The sequence below is a fragment of the Thunnus thynnus genome, chromosome 20, assembly GCF_963924715.1.
Source record: "Thunnus thynnus chromosome 20, fThuThy2.1, whole genome shotgun sequence".
Taxonomy (NCBI): Eukaryota; Metazoa; Chordata; class Actinopteri; order Scombriformes; family Scombridae; genus Thunnus; species Thunnus thynnus.
In genome coordinates, this window is record NC_089536.1 from 14,766,134 (window position 1) to 14,786,006 (window position 19,873).

Genomic DNA, 19,873 nt, shown 5'->3' on the forward strand with positions numbered 1-19,873 from the left:
CCTAAATTTAACCCACTAGGTATAGAACAGTCAAAAGTTATTAAATGGTGCACTTCTTTTATTGTGCTAGATGTGGAAAGGAGATGTTTAAAAGATTATCCATTTCACGGTCACAGAGGGCTGAAACCTAATACATTGGTCGAGAGGCTGTATACACCCCTGGACAGGTTGCAAGTTTATCACAAGGATAACACATGTCAATAGACAAACACGACCACACTCACTCTCACACTCATGGGCAATTTAGAGTTTCTTATGCATTGTGTTTGTAGTAAATACTGAGTTATTATGGGGTTGGATAGTGTTCAAGAAGTGATTAGCCCAGGCACAAAGCCCCCAATTAAGTAAGAAATAAAGTGGGGTGAAGATGTTGTTTTATCTTTCTCTCTCTCTTCCTCCTCCCTCTTTCCAGCTGGCTCCAACTGATGGAATAGAGGTTATATGAGAGTCTCAATGCGGTGGTCGGCTGTCTTTGAGCAGAGCTGGCTGACATCATTCTCACAGGGGGGTGTTAGCTGGGGCAGGGCAGGGCTTGGCTTGGAGCTCTACAGCTGAGCCAATTGTGGCCAGCTTCCTGTGAAAGCTGGAGATGTGTTTGTCCTGGTACATTCAGTTTTGCTCAGTGTTAGAGAGCCTGTTGTTGGAAATGCTGCTCTGCAATCATGACACATTAACATTGTCTTCCTTTCTTGTTTGCAGCACTGGGATGATGTTTATGGAGTGAGACATTGCTGACAAGGGAGATCTACAAGAAAGCTGATCTACATAACTGGGTTAGGACAACTGAAGAAGCAACTTGGCATCTTCTCACTTGCATTTAAACCCTAAAGTGCATTAAACTACAAAATGGATGGAATAGACACCTTACAGAGCTCAGCCCCAGAGACCAAAGCTGAGCGAATTGCCCGCTACAAAGCAGAAAGGAGGAGGGAACTGGCTGAGCGCTATGGCAACACGGAAGAATTCTCCTCCAAATATGTCCGCAGGGACAAGAAAATCAGTGATTCAACTGAAACAGTGTCTTCATCAACCAAGGAGAAGGAAAAACATGAGGATAATGGATCAAATCAAACGTATACCAGGAGGGGCCTCAGGAATAAAGTTACAGAACCTGAGGAGCACACTGAAGATGAGCCTGCCCAGGAAAAAGAGGCTACCACTCACCTTAAAACAGACACAATCTCATCCTCTAAATCAGAAGTCAGCTCTTCTATAAAGACGTCCTCTCATTTCAGGTGAGTTTATTCAAATTGTCTATACTTTTAAGAGAAAAGCACATGTCTATTGCCTATTGTTTATGCAGCAACAGTCGCAGTTTTCCATGTGACATAAACTTGGCCAGAGTCATGAAACACTAAGCTGCCCAGGCATAGGGACTCAGAGGGCTAATACAAGTTGAGGTAAGGGTGCCAGTATGCTCCAAACTTCCAACGTTGAAAATGGGCAGCTGCGTCCTACAATTTCTATAATTTTCCAAAATGCACAATCCCACATTGACACGCGCTTCACTCAGCGATTCGCAAGGCGTGCGGGGGTGAGAAAGCAGGCAAGTCGGTCGTGCTCATGTGAAATGCAGTCTTCATTCCGGGAACCACTACCACTTTTGTCCACAGGGGCTGCCAAAATCAACACAAAATGAAAGGTCCTTGTAGTAACTTAAATATTAACCTTTTCTCACCAGTCTCTATGACGGCAGGCTTTTTGCCCCGCTTTCGAGTGTGGCTCTTCAGAACAGCTGTGAACACTTTTGTCCTCAGACATGGCCAGACAACATGTTGCACAAACTAGTTTGTTCCAAGCATACCTCTGCCATAAGTGGGGGGCCCGACATTTTAGAAATATATACATATATATAATATCATAATTAATAATTTAGATTGTTGCATTTAATATTCATACATGTATCTTAGCTAGATTTCAACTAATAATGACTAATAAGTTTACTGTACAAGGATAGCTGGCCCCAAATGAGCGAAAAGGAGACAAGTCGGCACATTTGGAGAACACTTTATTCTGTGTGAAATAAACACAACTGCAAACATTTCCAAAATTGGCCATGTGTGCAAAGCCAAGAACTGCTACATTTATTTTGCTATGGTATGTTTTTTTTTTTTGTGATGACATGCAAGCTGCTTGTTTTGGTTCACTTTACACTCATATGGAGAGACTCATGTGTTTAACACATCCAGGGAATAACAAATCAGTCTTGGAAGACTTTTGGAGATTTCTCATTGGATGCCAGGACTGCTCTGAGCGTTGTGCATAGATGGAGCAAAACATGTCCAGTCGTGGGTCTGGGGATGTTTTAGCTGTAATCAAGCTGGATTCTGCTGTGTGCACATAGCCAGGCTTGTCTGTTCTTGACAAACAGCCTGAGGGAATGAGGGGGAGAGAGAGATAGAGAGAGAGAGAGAGAGAGAAGAACTGAGATGGACAGAAGTGTCGAGATATGTCAGAGTTTGGGGCTTGTGGGGGTGGAGTTATTGAGCTCTGCCAAGTTTTCATGCCCTCTGCTTAATGAAGCAGCATATGCAGAGAGTTGTGATTGATGTCCTCTTCGATGTTATGGACAGATTATTTTATAAGATTGGGAAAGGCATTGCTTGTGTTGTAATTGAAAAGAAATAGGCTACTTGCAGTGTGACAGGTTTCAGCAGATCTCCGCTATCAAGTGTTGAACTGGATAATCTCTCATAGCAACGGTTTATTATCAAAGAAACTAAACATTTATTTGTTCAAGGTGCAAGATTTCAGTATTAAAATTGATCCACTTTCAGAATCTTTTAATAAGATATTCTGTAATTAAGCATCAACTTTCAGTTTAAACTGTGGATATTGATGAATTTGGATTCAATTTTGTTTTTTGCACATTATACAACTGTGTCAACTAACCACCGTGGGGAAAAAAATATGTGACAAAATACAGAGTACAATCACATAAAAACGTTGTGGACTACATTTTTTTTTTTAATAACAGAGAGCACAAAGGCAGGTTGACTTGTTGATGTGTTTGTCTCGCATGTCTGTCACGTTAACCACTAATCTTGTCAGTTCTGTTATGACATTCTCTGCATGTCACAATCCGGCTGTGCAGTCTTGTGTGCAGGCACACTTATGCAACATATAGGATTAGACAGAGGAGCCATATAAAAGCCATCGTTATTAGTCTGTTCATTAGCAAACCCCCAGATGTTATTGTTTAATTCATATATTATGCTTACACCTTCAATTCTCAGTGGTAATTGGAGTTGTTGGACAATGTTGATACTGCGCAATATGTCCCTGCTTGTCTTGCATATGCTCTCTGATAAGAACTTGGCACGTATTCACTGAATCTTCTTAGATGGTTGTGGGTGTCTGTTAAAGGAAACTGGAACTTGGCTAAGCCAGTGATAATGAAACGTGTCAGTCAATGCGTTTATCTGACACAGACAGGAATCCTTCCCTTGTAAAATTGCAGTTGAAGAGTTACATTCCAAAACACTGCGTTTTGACATTTAGAATGAACTGTTACTTACAATCTACACTTAGCAATTTAAGAAATACATATTCTGTACTGTCCCACAATTGAATTTATCTGTTCAATTAAATGTAATCTCGGCCCTCTGGCTATCTGAGCAGCTGCCTTAATCTCGTTTCACAAAGAAGACAGTATGATTCCTTAGTTTGGTGGTTAATGTTATCAGCTGAACCATAGTACATAGACAAGAGCACTGTTTGTACAAAAATGTGATTCTTTATCTAAAATGTATTTTGTTATGACCATAAAAAGAACTTGACGTACTTCAGTTTCACAGCAATCCATTCAAACCATACTAGATTATACAATCTTGCAGGGTATGTATAATCATACAAATGTATAATGTACAAAATAAGATTATGGGAGTTGCAATTAGGTTGTAGGAAATTAAAGAAATATCCTTCACAAGTGGGAATGGTATATAGTAGTATTTTGGGTTGGATGTTCTATATGTTAAGCATGTGTAGTAAACACCAGTAATTGTGATACCGGCACATTGCAGTTAGTCAAAAGCCTTGGACTTTGAAAAAGACTGAATGGGATTTGGGCTGATTATTGTTTACATGGCTGAACCTTTACAGTACAGAGTGTAAAAAACAGTACCTACCATATGACGGACAGAGGACAAATAAGTGTGCTAATTAGAGACAACAAGACTTAAGTCTTTTAACTATGCCAAAGTCATGATTATAACTCCTCTCTGCTTTAATTATATCCTCTCTGTCCATTTCCATGTTTCACATAGTGCTCTGTGAGTATGACATAATTTTAAATAGACCAAGAGTGAGGAAGTGTTTGATTAATGACTTGCCTGCCTTGACTTGAATGTGTGTTTAGCTTTTCGCTCTTCAACGTTCCCCCATTACTGTCTGTACTGTCATTCCCTGGTTAGTTTTTTGTGATTGCGTATGGCCCTTCAGCCAGCAGTCAAAATGTGGGTGGGGTTGATGAAGTGTCACCGGGGCCTGTGGTCGCAGAGGAGGGTGTTTAGAGTATTTGAGAACTGAGTAACATCAGCCACTGAGACTGCAAAGGGTAGACCTGCTAACAGTCTTTCTCGTAGACTAGCTTTAAAGGGTGACATTATATACCATAGTGCTTATACGCATGTGGCTGAAGTATGTTAAATTATGCAATGTGTGTATTACACAGCCACTTATTGTGCATTACATAGCCTAACTGTCATTATTGTTACACACCATCACATTTCCTAACATGTAACTACACTATTAATTCCTTTGCCTGGCATATTTGGATTCCCATGATATCACTTAGCTCTAGTGAGGCGTGCCAATCCAAAACTGACAAAACTCTACCCAGTAGCCAAACCCAAGCCGAAAATTACTCATAATAACATACTGCTGTAAAACAAAACAAAAAAAACCAAACTTTTTCAACAATGTTTTGGGACTTTTTCCTACATAATACAGCTGCACAGTCCACACTACAGTATGACTTCATTTAAATTATTGAAGCAACTGCTTCTTCTTTTCCATCATGAACAAAACATTTAGGTCTAAATGCAGTTTTCCATGAACAGCTTCACTTCAGAGGCTCTGCTCCCACCACTCGCTGATGCAGCCTGTCATGATTAATTAAAACTACTGGCTGCTGTTTGTTGACTTTGTGCACAACATTGTGTGGTCGCAGTGTTTTTAATGGAGCAAAGTGGAGAATAACAACAAAATGATCAGAAATGGATCAGGCTCTTTTTAGCCAAAATAGATTTCTTTAAAAAAAAAAAAAAAATGCCTGGACTGGTTCCGATCCTGTGGATCATCTTGGGGTCGTCTACTCTTCTTCAATAACCTTTGACTCCTCCCAGCTGTCCCCAACGATTCTCTATTGTGTTTAATGCAGCCCTCTCCCCTGCTCCTGTTACATCATCGCTGCTACCCCACAGGCAGCTGCTGTTCCCATCCATATTTAACGCCCATTACTTAGAGATGAATGACCATCTTCAAATGCTACACAAGCATTGCTTTTATATCATTATCAACATGGGTTTGGAAGAGCAGCATGAGTAAATTTTGTAGGATGCTCATCATGTGAGGCAGAGTAAGTGGCTTTCTGCAGCCTGTTGTTAGTTAGGTTTATGCTGCATCAAATTTCTTTTTTCTGTGGCTTGAGTCTCCATTTTTGGATTATAGTAGTAGATGTAAGACTTTATGTACTCATTTTTCTGTCTCGTTTGCAAGCATCGATCACGGCAGCTACGTAATTTCTGTCATCACTTCAGTATGTTAGAAAGTGACCTCATGTTTCTGTCTCTCTCTCTCCTAGGCTGCTGGAAACCGATGACACAGAGGAGCCGAAGGGTAAGAAGAACTCTCCACTTTCACTGCACTCAGATCCTCTATTGTTCCACAGACTGCTTTATCTCTGAACTCATTCAAGGTCCCTCTATTACTCAGTGTTGAAGGAATACTGAGCTCAGGGCTGATGTCAGATCACCTACCTAGTTTATAGACACGTTTCTTTTAACACTCCGCCACTGAGGAGGAGGAGGAGCAGTGAAAGAAAACCAATATACTGATTTATTTGGCACTGTTTTCTTTCCCTGTATAATTTAAAATGACTGTTTTGCCTCAGGCGATGGTTTTCTTTTACAAAAAAACGGGGGAGATAATGTTTGGCACGTGCCTGCAGTTTTTGTTCAAAGGCCATGACTCGTTGGGTGTGTGCACTAACACTTGTGCGTCCTTCTGTGCAAATGTTAGATCATATGCAATTACACTGGGATTGTGTTTCAGCTAGCTAGCAGTATGGACTGAATTTGGAGCTCGTAACAATACATAGAAGAAAATGGCTGAGTTTACACACCGCTGGCTGCTTTTCTGACTTATATTTGGCCACCTGAGCCCACAGCCTGAGAGTCTCTGTCTGCTAGTCTGTGTGTCTGTCTCAGAAGCTTTATTTCTCTTTAACTGATTACTAGCCTATCTGCCTGTACTGTATGTATTTCTCTGCCTATGGATTTGATTTGGGTGCCTTGCTTTGTGCTTGCTTACTTGCCTGCAATAGTGTGTGTATGTGTGTGTGTGTGTGTGCTAGACTGAACAAGAGAAAGAAAGATGGTGACAGAGAGGTGACTGGAAGGCCCCAAGAGCAAAACAGCAGGGTCATTTCAGTTTTTGAGGACATGCTAAGGAAGCATTGTGTAACATGTTTTATTTGCACAACAATGTCAACTGACATTTTTTTCCCCCTATAATTTAATCAGGAAGTCTAGTAAACCAAGTCCAAATGATTTTCAAAAGAATACTTTTTTTTTTCTTTCACAACATTGTTGCAAGATTTAATAACTTATTGTTTAATCATGCACACCCACATGGGAGCTAAAACTGGAGTTGGCAAATGGTATGCTGTAAACTATGACTGACGCAATGATGTTGAGGTCACAGTACATACTACCTCTCTAGTCCATCACCTTTTCTGTAAGAATCAAAATAATCCATCATCCGGTCATTATTTGAAAATTTGCCTGTTACAGATCCTCGCAACTTCCATTGACACATCATGTTAAAGTACACAGGAAACATAGACGGTAGATAAAAGCTGTGAATTCATGTGTAAATAAATCATAGATTTTATCCAAATGGTGATTAGTATATTTGACAGGTTCTGAAATTTAACCATCAGTGGCTACTGATATTCTGCTGACAATCACATATTGACATTGCATGTTGATCTCATTGAGTTAAATAGTGCTCTACTGTTTTACTGACTAAAATCTTGCCCAGCCCTCACATAGAAGAACTGCTCTGTTTGTGATATGATTGATTGCCTGTCAAATGTTGGTTGTACATAAACTAACCAGAGAAAAACAAATAACTAGTGTATTTCACCTCCTTAGTGAAAATTGCAGTAGAAAGAATATGTGTGTGGGCGTGTGGGTGTGTGCGCGTTGGCAATGCCTCCACATGGCTGACAGAGCTTCCTGTCCAAGCTGGCAGGGGATTCAGTACTCTGAGCCAGATCGCCTCTCATGGCTGCATCAAGGGTTTCCCGGAGTCCTCAGCTATCCCACAAGCCAGCAACACATACACACACCCAGCTGCTTCATACTGAATATATCATATATGCCTTCAGTTACATACTTGTTTTCAGTTAGTGGGGCGGCTGTGGCTCAGCAGGTGGAGCGGGTCGTCCACTAATCAGCAGGTCGGCGGTTCAATCCCCAACTCCTCCTGTCTGCATGTGTGTCCTTGGGAAAGATACTGAACCCCAAATTGCTCCTGATGGTTGGCCATTTAGTTACACATGCGTACTTTGTCATGCTCAAATGAGCTCAAAATGATTGCTGCACAATGTCTGCTGCTCCCCACATAACATACAGTAGGTGATCGCACATACATACATACTGCACATGCAATATGTAAAGCTCAACCTGTTTCAAGTAATACTCTCTATTAGATTTTTCTTGTGGCTGGGGAAAGGTAGTTCTGTTGGAAAGTATATTATGCAGAGTGATAGACTCTATACTGTTCCTCATAGACTGCTGGCTAATATTCCGTGTGGACTCTATCGGCCAATTCTAGGTCAAAGTCTCATCCAATGAGCTCTCGGCAGCTGTAACTGAGCAGCCTTGAGAGATGGATGAAAACACTCAGCAAATATAAATGGAGGGTTTTCCATCACTTGAGTTTTTCTTTTAATCTCTCTCTCTTTTCTGCATTGGATGGATGATGATGTAAAAAAGATTGGGCAGAAGTCAAGACTAAAAGAGTACACTCTCGAGTATCTCTGGTCTGCAACGCTTAGTGTTTCATCATCTGTAGTAAATCACGCTACGCTCTGGACAGCAAGAGAACCGGGAAACATAACTCAAAAGTAGAGTATGAGTCTTCAACAGAATACAGAATCTGAGTTTGTCACAGATTTTCCATTATTTGGGTTTGTTTGTTCCTTGGTTTTCTTTGGAGAGGGGCCATTTTGGCTTGAAATGTCTTATTGTCAAGCAATAAAAACAGATTTAGAGTGGGAAAATGAAATTTTGTGTGCTGACTTTAGAAACTTGTGTTGTTTTGGAATAGCATTAAATTTAATTGTTTCCTTTCGTTCAGATTAAAATATTCTATTCTCAGGTCTGGCTTTGATTAGACAACTCACATGTGAAATTATTGTTTTTTTCTCTTGCATATATACACACACATACAAAGTAAATTCCTCTTTTTCAAAAAAAAAAAAAATCTTACATTCAAACTCTTGAGTCACTGTTAGAGAGAGGAGGATTTTACCTTCTCTGGATGTCTGAATCCACTTTTCAGACTCATCCTGACGCAGGGGACATATCGCTCTATTCATTTCCTTTCCTGCTCCAAAGACACCTTAGAAGCACTGGTGAGGCCAATAAGATTATATCCTGACAGTTTTCCTGTCTGCATTTTTTCAAGTGAGTAAAACCTCCATTTGACCTGGAAAGACTCTATCCTCTCTCTCACTGTCTTTCTTTATGTGTAGTTGTATTCTCTTATCATAAAAAAGATAGCATATGGTCCACCATGTTTGACCTCACCATCTTCCAAACCATCAACGGTGCGTTACTTCGTGGATGCCAAACACACACTGTTCGTTTGAAATCCCCGTTCTAAGGTGACACCATGCCTGATCATGTGTTACTACACTTGCAGAAAGCAATTCTTTGCATTCTTTGAACAAATGCCTTCTTATTGTCGCATGTATGGTAAACCTTGTGTGTATATTACTTACAGCTGAAGAGAAGCCTGTGGACTCAGCCAAGACGAGTGTTACTTCCAAAATGTCTCTTTTGAAGGTAGGTTATTTTCGATTTGCCTTCCCTTCATCCAAAGATTTTGTTTTGTATGGATGAGTGTGTGGGTGTATACATGTCTCTGTAGCACACAATGTTTATTCTATGACATTTAATTTGACTTATGTCAATTTTTGTCTGTCAAACTAGGTACCCCAACACTGACAGACTGACTAAAACTTGGGTTTATTGTTTTAATGGAAAATAGATTTAAAATACTTAATGTTTCAAGCACATGTGTGAGGCCCAATTTGTTTACTCAAATATAGGAAGCATTTATTACAACCTTGTTCATCCCACCTCAGCTCCAAGCCTCCCATTTTTACTCAAATTTAAATTTCATACCTCTAAAAACTGTCAAGATAACCGCACACAGTAAACCAAATCCAAGCTTAAAAACATGAGTTTAAAATCGATGAATGATGTCACACATGGTATGAGTAGTTTCCTATATTTTATGGTTAATTCTTCTCATTTTCCTCGCTGATTTACTCCCAACCTTTTCCAATGCATCTGGTGTACGCTTCAACTCCCCTCCCCCCCATCCCCTCCCCCTTTTTTGGAAGATTGCTCCATTAATAACAAATTGAGCTGTTCCATACAGCGCTGAGTTGTCCTGCACCTGGATGCACACTCTGGCCAAAGTCATGACTTCACACAAGCAGTCCATGGAGGTCTTAAGGCAGCGATGGGAAGCAAAGCCTACAGGGCTAGAAGATGCACTCAGGAACAAAACCTTGAAATTGTCCCCAATCCTAATGGGAGATATTGACATGTAGTACTTAAAAATGAATGAGTATCAGGCTTTCCCAGGCTGCTTAGGTTTCAGAAGTGGTTAGGTTTCAAGATATTGGATGTAAATAGCTGTTCTAACTTGGCCTTCACAGACCAGGAGCAGTGCCAAGCTTGGCCAAGTGAACCCAGATGGCAGCAAAAACCTGCTGGGAAAACAGGCTCCCACGAAGAAACTGTCTTGCAATCACTCCACGTTCTTGTTTCTCCCTTCTCCTTCTTTCTCTTTTCTCTCTCCTCCCAGATCTGTGTTATTTTAAGATACCCCACTTCAAAGTCATCAGCAGTGAGAAATACCCCTTCACTGTCTTTTCCCCTTATCACTCTTTTCTCCTCCACAGTCCCTGTTGAAAGCCAGTGAGTCAGTGTCTCCAGCAGGGAAGACAGTAGGAGTGAGGTTACGACAGCACGTCTGCTTTCCAGTACGAACTGAGGCAATAAAAAGTGTATATGGAGACTCCTTAAGGAAGATACAGCTCATTTATAATTTGAATTTCCTGACTGAATTTCCCCGAGTATATAAAAACTTGTTTTGCAGAAGGCAGCGCATTCATGTTGGGTGGAAAATAAGTTTCCGTTTTTAAAATCAGTCAGTCTCGATTAGTTTAGAAGAAGCCTCTAATTCTGTAAGCGTCAGTATGTCATTTTGTGAAGAAAAAAAAAAAAAAAGGAGCATTTGATTTCTGTTGCTTTCCTCACAGCTGGAGATCCACTTCTCTTCACCAGGTCACCCCAGGGCCTCGGTACTGTTTACTGACATACAGCTGCATGGATCACACTGTATGCAGGTCGGACAAAGGTCTGACTGATAGACCACAAAAGATAGACGTAGAGATTACGTGAGACACTTATTTTATTGAGTCTTCCGAATGAAAGGTCATTTTCTCTGTTGCTCTTCATCTTCCAATTAGCTATTATAAAACAAGACTTTCTCCATTTCAGACTGAACAGCAAATTTCTATTTTGAAAGTGTTTATTTGCATTTATCATTCATTATTTTAAGTGTAAACAGCCTGAACAAGAATGCCGTAGACTAACCCTACAATGTCAACTGTATCTATCCCCTCAGGTCTTAAAATGGGTAGTGAGTCAGATAGATAGTGGACCTAGTGAAGCAATATTTAACTTAATGCCAAAACATTTATAAAAAGTCTAATGGCTCCCTTGAGGGGACCTTGCTTTAATGTGGAAAATGCAGCACTGGCACTGCTCATCTCTCCTTGTTTTATAGTTTTTACTATATGTACTCAGGGTGGGTAGATTTCTCTACATGTTCTTTGGCTGCACATATTTCACAGTCACTTGCACACTGCACTACTGACCTCTGAGCAAATCTACCCAGCATCAGAGGAGTTAACTGCCTTGCTCAAGTGGAGGGGTGGTGCCCAATTCATTCATTCGCTTGACTTATCAAGGTTTTTTTTTTTTTACAGTTGGTGTAGGACTTAAGCAACATGTTTTTCCTCCAGAACTCCAGGTCCTAACATTTAGGCTGCTGTCATCTCCTCTCTTCTTTACCTGTAGGATGTGGAGGAGATGGAGGATGGAAGCGGCGATCGACCTGCCAACGACAGACAAAACCGTCAGCTAATCAGCAGCGAAGAAGAGGAAGCCTCTACTAGGTAGGCAGGTTAAAACTTATTTTTATGCTGGCGTGGTCAGACCATTCTGTTAAACTAAGTGCATTTAAAATGCTCAGTGTAGACTTCTTTTTCACTGTTTGAGTAATAGATTTTATAGCCACGGTACATGACGTATGGTACAACACAAGCAAATAGAACAAACCGATCCACCTTTTAAACTAAGCAGACTGAATGGAGCACAGCGGTAATTACAGGCCAATTGAAAGGCAGTCTAATGACGTAAACAGCTGCAGAGATAAACCAGATAAACCTGCAGAGCTTGCCTTTTAATACCAGACACACTCGTATACATACACACATGCACACGCATAAGCGCACAAACACTCAGGGCTATGCGGTAGCCATGGTGATCCAAACCAGATTGAAGTTAATAGCTGCAGCAGTGAGAGCCAGACTGTACTTAGCACTGCAACCACTGGAGTAAAGAATCTGGACTGAGTTCTGTGTGTGTGTGTGTGTGTGTGTGTGTGTGTGTGTGTGTGTTTAGGTGTGTGAGTGTCTGACAGGTTAGATATAATTTATTTCATCCCTGTCCCTTTTTGTCCATGTGGACTGCAATAATCCATAAAATGTTCATATAAATAAATTTCTATTTTGAAGAACTTACCCTCAGAAACAAAAATGAAAAAAGAAATTTCTCAGACAATGACAAAAGCAAATGTGAATGTTTCTGGGACGAAGGTATAGTGAGTATTATTGCTTTTCAAAGTCCAAAAACACTCAGAGATCAAATGAGATGATTACGAGCTTGTGGTCTTAGTTAACCTGCCAAGTTTTAATGTGGTGTTTTAGCCTAGACTACATAGTGTATTCATTATTATGCTGGTCCAGTGCCTATATTGATTACAAAGCACCAAATCAGTACTATTTATTGATTTTGGCAACACTTACTTACTTATGGTGTTCAAAAATAAACAAAAACCTAACTATATCCCTAACCCTTGAGAATTCATCCATAAGAGAAGACAGATGCTGTTGTTACATGTCTTAGTTTGTGGGTTTGAATTCACCTTGTAGTCAGCATTTTCCCATAGCCCCATTATGTTATGGCTGAATTGTTTATCAGTCAAAGTTGTTAACAAATTTAATTATTTATTTCTGTTTGTGTCTCCACCCTTCTTTGTCCCTATTTGCTGATATTTTAGCCTTCCTAAAACTTGTATAAGCAAGGAAATGGAAGAGAAAGAGGCCACAGATGAACCTTCATGGAAGGAGCAGCATGAATGTGATACCACAGTGGAAGAAAAAAAGGTCAGTATTACAGTGTATTTCCATTTTGCATGAAAGATCATGAATTCTAAGGATTTCATACTGCAAGTACGATGAGGGTATCTCCAAAAAAATGTCACATGGTTTTCAAAAGTCAATAGCTCGGCTATAAAACTGTGATTGTGTTTGGAAAGATCATATCCTCAACCACTGCTGTTTGGCAATTCTGAAACATTTTACCAGATGTGAGTCAATTCCAAAACTCTTACTCACCTGAACTTTGGCTCCGTTCTCCGCTGGATCTGGTTTGGTTTAGTTTTTTGAAGTTGATGTGTAGATTGTAATTTATGTCAGTGATGTGAGTTGCAACACACACGTTCTTAAACTCCAGCATTTAAACTCATCACGAGATACCAAATCATATCACAACCATAACTCTCAGTTTAACCAAGAGCCCGACCATAGCTGTTAGTTTATAATTTGGACAAACATTATTAAATAACCCAGATGTAAAGAAAGTATGTACGCATACGGTTTTCCACATGCAAAAACCGACACACAGTATGCACTCTGGTGTTTTTAATTTAACCAGACCATCTGATCAGCATTGCTCTTTCACACCCAGCTGGGCTCAGTATCTCATTCTTCCTTCATCTCCTCTTAAATCAGCACTCCCTCATAACCTTTGACCCGTCAGTAGGGCGTCTGCTGTTGTTCCAGCTGCTGTTGTATCATCTAAGCATTAGCAGATTTAACACACACAATATACAGATCATTGCATGCTTATGTTTGATTTATTTTCTCATATATATATATATATATATATATATATATATATATATATATAAAATGCATGATCTCATCCTAAAAATGGTTAAGATTTTACAGTATCTTTGACCACAATAGGCTTTTTTTCTTACAATAGCAACAGTACTTGACACAACATATGTTTTTTGTTAACATCTTTTTTTTTTTCTTTCTGAAAAGCACAATAAACACATGTGATGCCCCAAACAAGTCTTGCAGATTTATTGACAAAGAACAGTCTTTGCTGACACACTGTTTGCTTCTATTTGTTCCACCCTTAACTTTTGGATTTTCACTTGATTCCTTTTTCTAATTGCCATTGTTCCCCCTTACTCAAGCTCTGTTTCACTTATCAGCACTTTTATGTCTCTTTAACCCCCTCACCCCACTCATCTGACCTTTTCTTGATAACTGCTGTAGGTCATTGAAGGCAGAGATGGTAGTAGTGGTGAAAGAGGGTTTTCACTATTTTTGTGGAAACTGTAAACAAGCTGAAATTCGTCAGCTTTTCCAGATATTATAAATATAATAGCACTCTCTCTCTCCCTTTCTGTACACCTCTCCCCCTCCCTCTCCTCCCTCCCTGCCAGCCTGCCTCGCTGCAGCGCCAAGACTCAGAGCCTCGAGGCATCAAGGGAATCCTAAAGAAAAGCCGCTCCACCAGTGTGGAATCAGACCACAGTGAGGGCTCGACGCCTGAGAGCGCGCCAGCCCGACAAAGCAGCGTCACCCTCAGCCACGCTGAGAGTGAGGAGGAGATGGATGAAGAGGAGCAGGAGGAGTTTGGGGAAGAGTTCAGCGGGGAGAATGACAGAGAGGATGAGTCATTAACTGATGATATCACAGACGGGGGGAGCTTCATCATTGACAGACAACAGAGGGAGGGAAGCAGCAGTGGGGGGAGTTTTGAGGAGATGCGGAGTCCCTCGCCTGATGAGAGCCTGGAGAAGACCTCTACAGTATCTGAGGACGTTGAGGAGCTGGAAAGCAGTTTGAATGGAAGCCTGAGTTCCTCTCTCAAACAGAGGTCATTAGATGTACACACACCGCATGCATAATGATGAATGACTAATTATAAGGCCTTAATGGCCATATGTTTGTCTATACAAAGAAAAAGGAATTACAAACAAATATTAGATACATGTTTCAAGTGTTATTGCATTATTTTAGTACAGTATACAGATAATACAATGATTGTAACAGATATTACCATGAACCTATGACCAAGTGTTACGCAATCTGATTTACGTGATAGCTAAATACAAGAGAATCCATCTCTCTCACAAACTTTTGCTCCTTTGTGACTCACATTAAGGCTTTCCATAATATATGTGTCTATTTTCTTTTTATACTGGCAACGTCCAATAGTGGGGAAGGTGAGAAGAAGGATGGAGTGAAAAAGACCAAAGTGCCTGAGCTGACACAGACACCGCTGGCTGATCGCTTCAGCCAGCTCCAAGATGCTGAAAACGCCTGGAGGAAAAAGGTGAGTCAGTGTTTTTAAATTGTTGGACTAACACTTTCTGTGAGTTGTGGAGTTAAGTAGATACTTCATTTGTTTGTTAGGATTAAAAACAGGTCAGCAAAACTTCTTAAAAATAAAAGCCACTTTTGTTGGAGTGCATTGCTTTTCAAGTGATAGTTAGTCTTTTTGAGCTGGGTTAACGGGAGGTGATGAGCACATACTGCTGTACATTTAGGCTTCCCCTCAGCTTTGTGTGCAGAGAAAGAAAGAATTGGCTTTGGACACATTTCTCCCTCTGCTGAATCAGCTTATTTCCCTGAGCTGCTGCCAAGAGGGTGTGAGGTTAGTAGGGCTTGGGGGCGTAGCAGATTTGGGAGTGGTGATGCCAAAGATCCAGGGCTTAGCTAGCCTCCCAAAGAGAAAAAGAGGCACGCCCCCCTTCCCCTTGTAAAAATAAAACCCTATACCATGACCAAACACCTGCAAACCTTCCAAACTTAAGCCTGCTTTCTTTGTTGAATTTTGCACTCTCCTGTCCCCAAAGTTAAAAAATAATTCCCTCTGTAAGCAAGCTTTTCTATTCTTAACAGACTTTTCTCACAAATGCAAATAAACATTCAGGTCATTTTTTTTTGCATAGGTCAGCGTAGAGGGTTTAGCAGATACATGCTTAGGCAACCAACATATTTTTAAGTGGCCCACTTTGTGGGGAAAGAAGTGCATGCAGGTTTCTACATGCTCTACTTCTATACAAAAAAGACCACCCCTGAGGAGTATTCAAGTGGAAAACCTACTCTAGACCATATAACCATTCCATGGATAGTGCAAGTAAAGAATGGTACTATTGCAGTGCAAAAACCTTATGTCTGGCACACGGACATCCCCAAAACAGTCAAATGGACACTAAGATTGAAATGATGTCATGTTTATTTATAAACAGGTCATCTCTTGGCTTGATGTCTGTCAAGATCAGTGATCCTCTTGGGGGATTTCTGGTTTGGGCTCATCCTCTATCCAAAGATGAGCTAACCGTAGAATGAATCCACTCGTAGTCTGGAAAAAGCCACTTTATAAGTACTTACAGACAGCCAAAATTTTTGAACAAATCCCCAGTTAACTAAATACTGAAGTGTGATGTCATTTTATATTTGTGTGGTCTGTCCTCATTATAATAAATCAACACAAAGTCCATGAAAATTTAGTGTAATTCCATTGATGGCACAGAAACTGCATCTTCAACACTTGCATGCATGAAAGAGGACCAAGCTGGTATCCAAAAAGTCTGCGGATTTCTTCCTTTTAATTCTATCTGAGGTTGTTGCCTGTGAATTGGTCTGGAACCCTCTGTCCACTGTGGCTACCACTGTACTGTAGAGCTCTGCAAAACTAACTTACATCAGAGCTGCAAATAATACATGGTTTGGCTAAATTATTGGAATTGATGCCATGGCAACGTTAGCTTCAGGGCTTTTCCTTGTATGACTATTCTTGATACATTTCCATTTGTATCTTAAGAAAAGGCCATTGGTTTTCATGTTTAGGTATGTCATTTTATCTTGCACTGCCAAGCCGGAGCAGATGTTGTTGCTCTTTGGTTGATCTGTGGGAGACCAGGGAATGAAACATGCATGGTACACACCATGGTCATCTCCAACCAGCTCCAGATGTTTCCTGTTACGCCTGCTAAGCTGTTCTGTTCAGCACTGTTGTATTGTAAAATGAGGCCATGTTGTAAATTTAATTTAAATATGGTCTGTCGTGTTTTTAATGATTGTTAATCATAAGTTACATTGACCATTGGCAACATGTCACCAGTTAGTGATTCAGTGCTGCTTTGTTAATCTAAATTCCATTTTGAGATCATATTAAGGTACACATTTTAAAGCGTCTGTAGGAAATCCACACAGAAAGATATCATCTAAAGGAAGCCTTAAAGTGTACAGTTTCCTTTTTAAATGTCTGGGCTTTGTATTCCAGTAATGACTCAGTGACCAGTCTGACTTCTCTTCAAAAGTCAAAACATTGACCGGGCTGCGCCCCCACACATCCATCAGTCCATTAAGACTAACGATCGTCTGGAAATGTTGTCCCTTGTGTGTTGATTCCCAGAAAGTATATTAGAGATAATCAGTTGCTGATTATCTCGAATACATTGTGAGTGTGTTAAATGGGCTCTTTAAATAGGCGATTTAAAAAGATAATTCATAGCATCGTTCGTGAAAAAAGTAATGCAGTGAAAGGAGTCAAAATTTTGACAGTAAATCCACCAGTAAGGCAAGACATTTTCATGTGATTCCAAGTAAATGGTGAAGCTTGTTTTATACACTCATTAATTGGAATAATTCATGTCCATCACATTCTGTTGATGGTGTTTACTCTCTCCTCATGCGCTGTTATAAACAGTCTACTTCCCTTTTCCTTTCCTTATCCTGCCAAACTTTGTGCCATGCTTTAAATGACCCTGGTTTCTTCTTTGGCCACGCTAAAACCTGCTCGCTCCAGCTGTTGCATTCTAATGTTGCCCTGCTATACTCTCTCTCTCCTCTGTTCTCCGCTGTTTATTTACTTTCCTCTGCTCCTCTTCCTACTTCTCCTCCTCCTTTTTTCCCGTATTTCCAGTTACCTCTGTTCTCAACTCCAGACTCTACCCCCTTTCTTTGACTTTGACACCTGCCTGTCAACCTTTTCCAGTCTCTTCAGGTGAGTGTGTTTGTGTACATACATATGTACTGTATGTATGCACCTCTTTGCATGGACTTAATTTCTTAATTATTTTTTTTTCCCCTTATTTCTGCGGCTGTGCACTGGACAGTCTCTCACACTCTCTCAGGATTACCACTGAGAAATCAGAGCTGTCAACACACTTGCTATTGCTACATGAATGTGGTTTACTGACCCTCAGTTGGTAGATATCTGTGTCAGTGGTTTGGCCGAGGGTGCTGCTTTTCACCGTACAGTAAGGCAGGGCTGAGAAAAATGGTTTCCTGTGGGGGTTTGAGGCCCAGGCCCTTTTCCTCTCCTACCCTCTCTCTGGGGTCCTGTCAGGCCAAGGTATTTCCCCTCCCTGATTGACTCCAGAGATGGGCTTGCTAGCTGGAGGAGATGTGTCAGACTGTAAGTGTGTGACAGTGATTCAGGACCATGCGATATGACATGTTATAGTTATATATTATAGTATGATATTATAGTTTGCATGACTGCACAAGTATTATGATTGTACTTAGAGGTCATACTGTATTAGCAATTAGGAAAGATGATTTGAGTATCAGTAATTTAAAGGTACAATAAACAGGATTTATAGTACAAAGGTATATTTTATTAGTGTGCTGAGATTTCTGAAACTCATACTAGTCGTAATACCTTCAAAACATTTACAGTATGTGCAGAAACCCTTCTATAGGTCAGAAGATGTTTTATACTTTCATTTTAAGAAATCAGCAAGGGTTCACTTTGATGTCCGGACCTAGTGCGTTGTCCCTGTGTGTATGTCTGTATGATTAAATGTATTTCTTTGAACTTTTGTCTCATGTCAGGCTAATATTTGACCACACCATACAATATGTTTGACATTAGACTCTAAAAAAAGTCTGTTACCACTTATATATTTGCCGATGTGTGTGTAGTGAGACAGAGAAAGGGAGCGTGTGTAAGTGATTTTGGTGTGTTGAGTAGAAGATTGTCTGTGGGAAACCAGTGTTTTTCCATTCATTCAGTACATGGCTGGTTGTGTATAGCAGCATGTTTCACATTCATTCGAGACAAATAACAAATAGATTCCCCAGGCCTGTTATTAAAATTTAGCTGGCTATATGGCCAAATTTCCCACCAAGTTATCAAAACTGATTAATAAGTAGGGATTGAGTGTCTTGCTCAGTGATAGTTGATAACAGTAAATATATTGTTGGAGACAAGGACTGAAAGATTAAACTTTTGACCTCCCAGTTACAGGAAGTCTCCAACCATCAGCTTATTTTGTTTCTGCTTCTCCAAGCGACTGTTGGCTCAGATCTATGTACTGTAATTTCTGTTTCATTCATTTTTTTATATTCTGTGAGCTGTTGATAATGTAGTAGTGTTTTTGAGTTGATCAAAAGAATTAATTAATAATAATATGTCTAACTGATAAATTGTTCAGTAAGAATACCAAACATACTGTATGTTACAGTTGGTACTTAAAGTTTTGACCACTAGTAGCACTATGGAGCATTGTTACGAGCAACCCTCTGTTTTGCTTGTATCATGCACTTGTATTCCAATGTGTTCACCTTGTTTCACAGATCTACAGATAGCGGTAATGTGCCAAGAAAACAGGCATTGTGCTGGCAAAAGGCAGCAAAGAAGAAGTCTGCTAGCTAGTAAACATGGATGTAAACAATGCAGGTTTCAGAATTTTTCTAAAAATCTGCTTTGCAAGTGTTTTCTAAAGAAAGATGTGTCCGTTTGTTAGACCTCAACATATACACACAGTTAAATGTACAAAAAAACCCCACAGGGTACCTCTAATGTTTGCCATAAAATAAAGAGAATGATAGTGGTAAGCATGGAATCAATTAAAGATTCAAATTAACCTATTAGCCGCTGAACAGTTTGTCTAAAGTTTGCACACAATGCACAGGTTTAGCATAAAAAACAGGGACTATTGATATGACATCTCATAGAATATT

At 40.1% G+C, this 19,873-nt stretch overlaps 1 protein-coding gene across 4 annotated transcripts in view; it reads left to right on the forward strand.

The window, feature by feature from the left end:
• Positions 1–19,873, forward strand: part of svild (supervillin d) — a 45,144-nt gene that overhangs the window by 12,076 nt on the left and 13,195 nt on the right. For all 4 annotated transcript variants that reach the window (XM_067577262.1, XM_067577263.1, XM_067577264.1 and 1 more), the window contains 7 exons: positions 700–1,235; positions 5,804–5,838; positions 9,235–9,296; positions 11,610–11,707; positions 12,874–12,979; positions 14,335–14,771; positions 15,113–15,230. In XM_067577262.1, coding sequence (XP_067433363.1) covers positions 847–1,235; positions 5,804–5,838; positions 9,235–9,296; positions 11,610–11,707; positions 12,874–12,979; positions 14,335–14,771; positions 15,113–15,230 — 1,245 coding nt within the window. In that variant the 5' untranslated portion in view covers positions 700–846. The remainder of the gene's footprint in view (positions 1–699; positions 1,236–5,803; positions 5,839–9,234; positions 9,297–11,609; positions 11,708–12,873; positions 12,980–14,334; positions 14,772–15,112; positions 15,231–19,873) is intronic.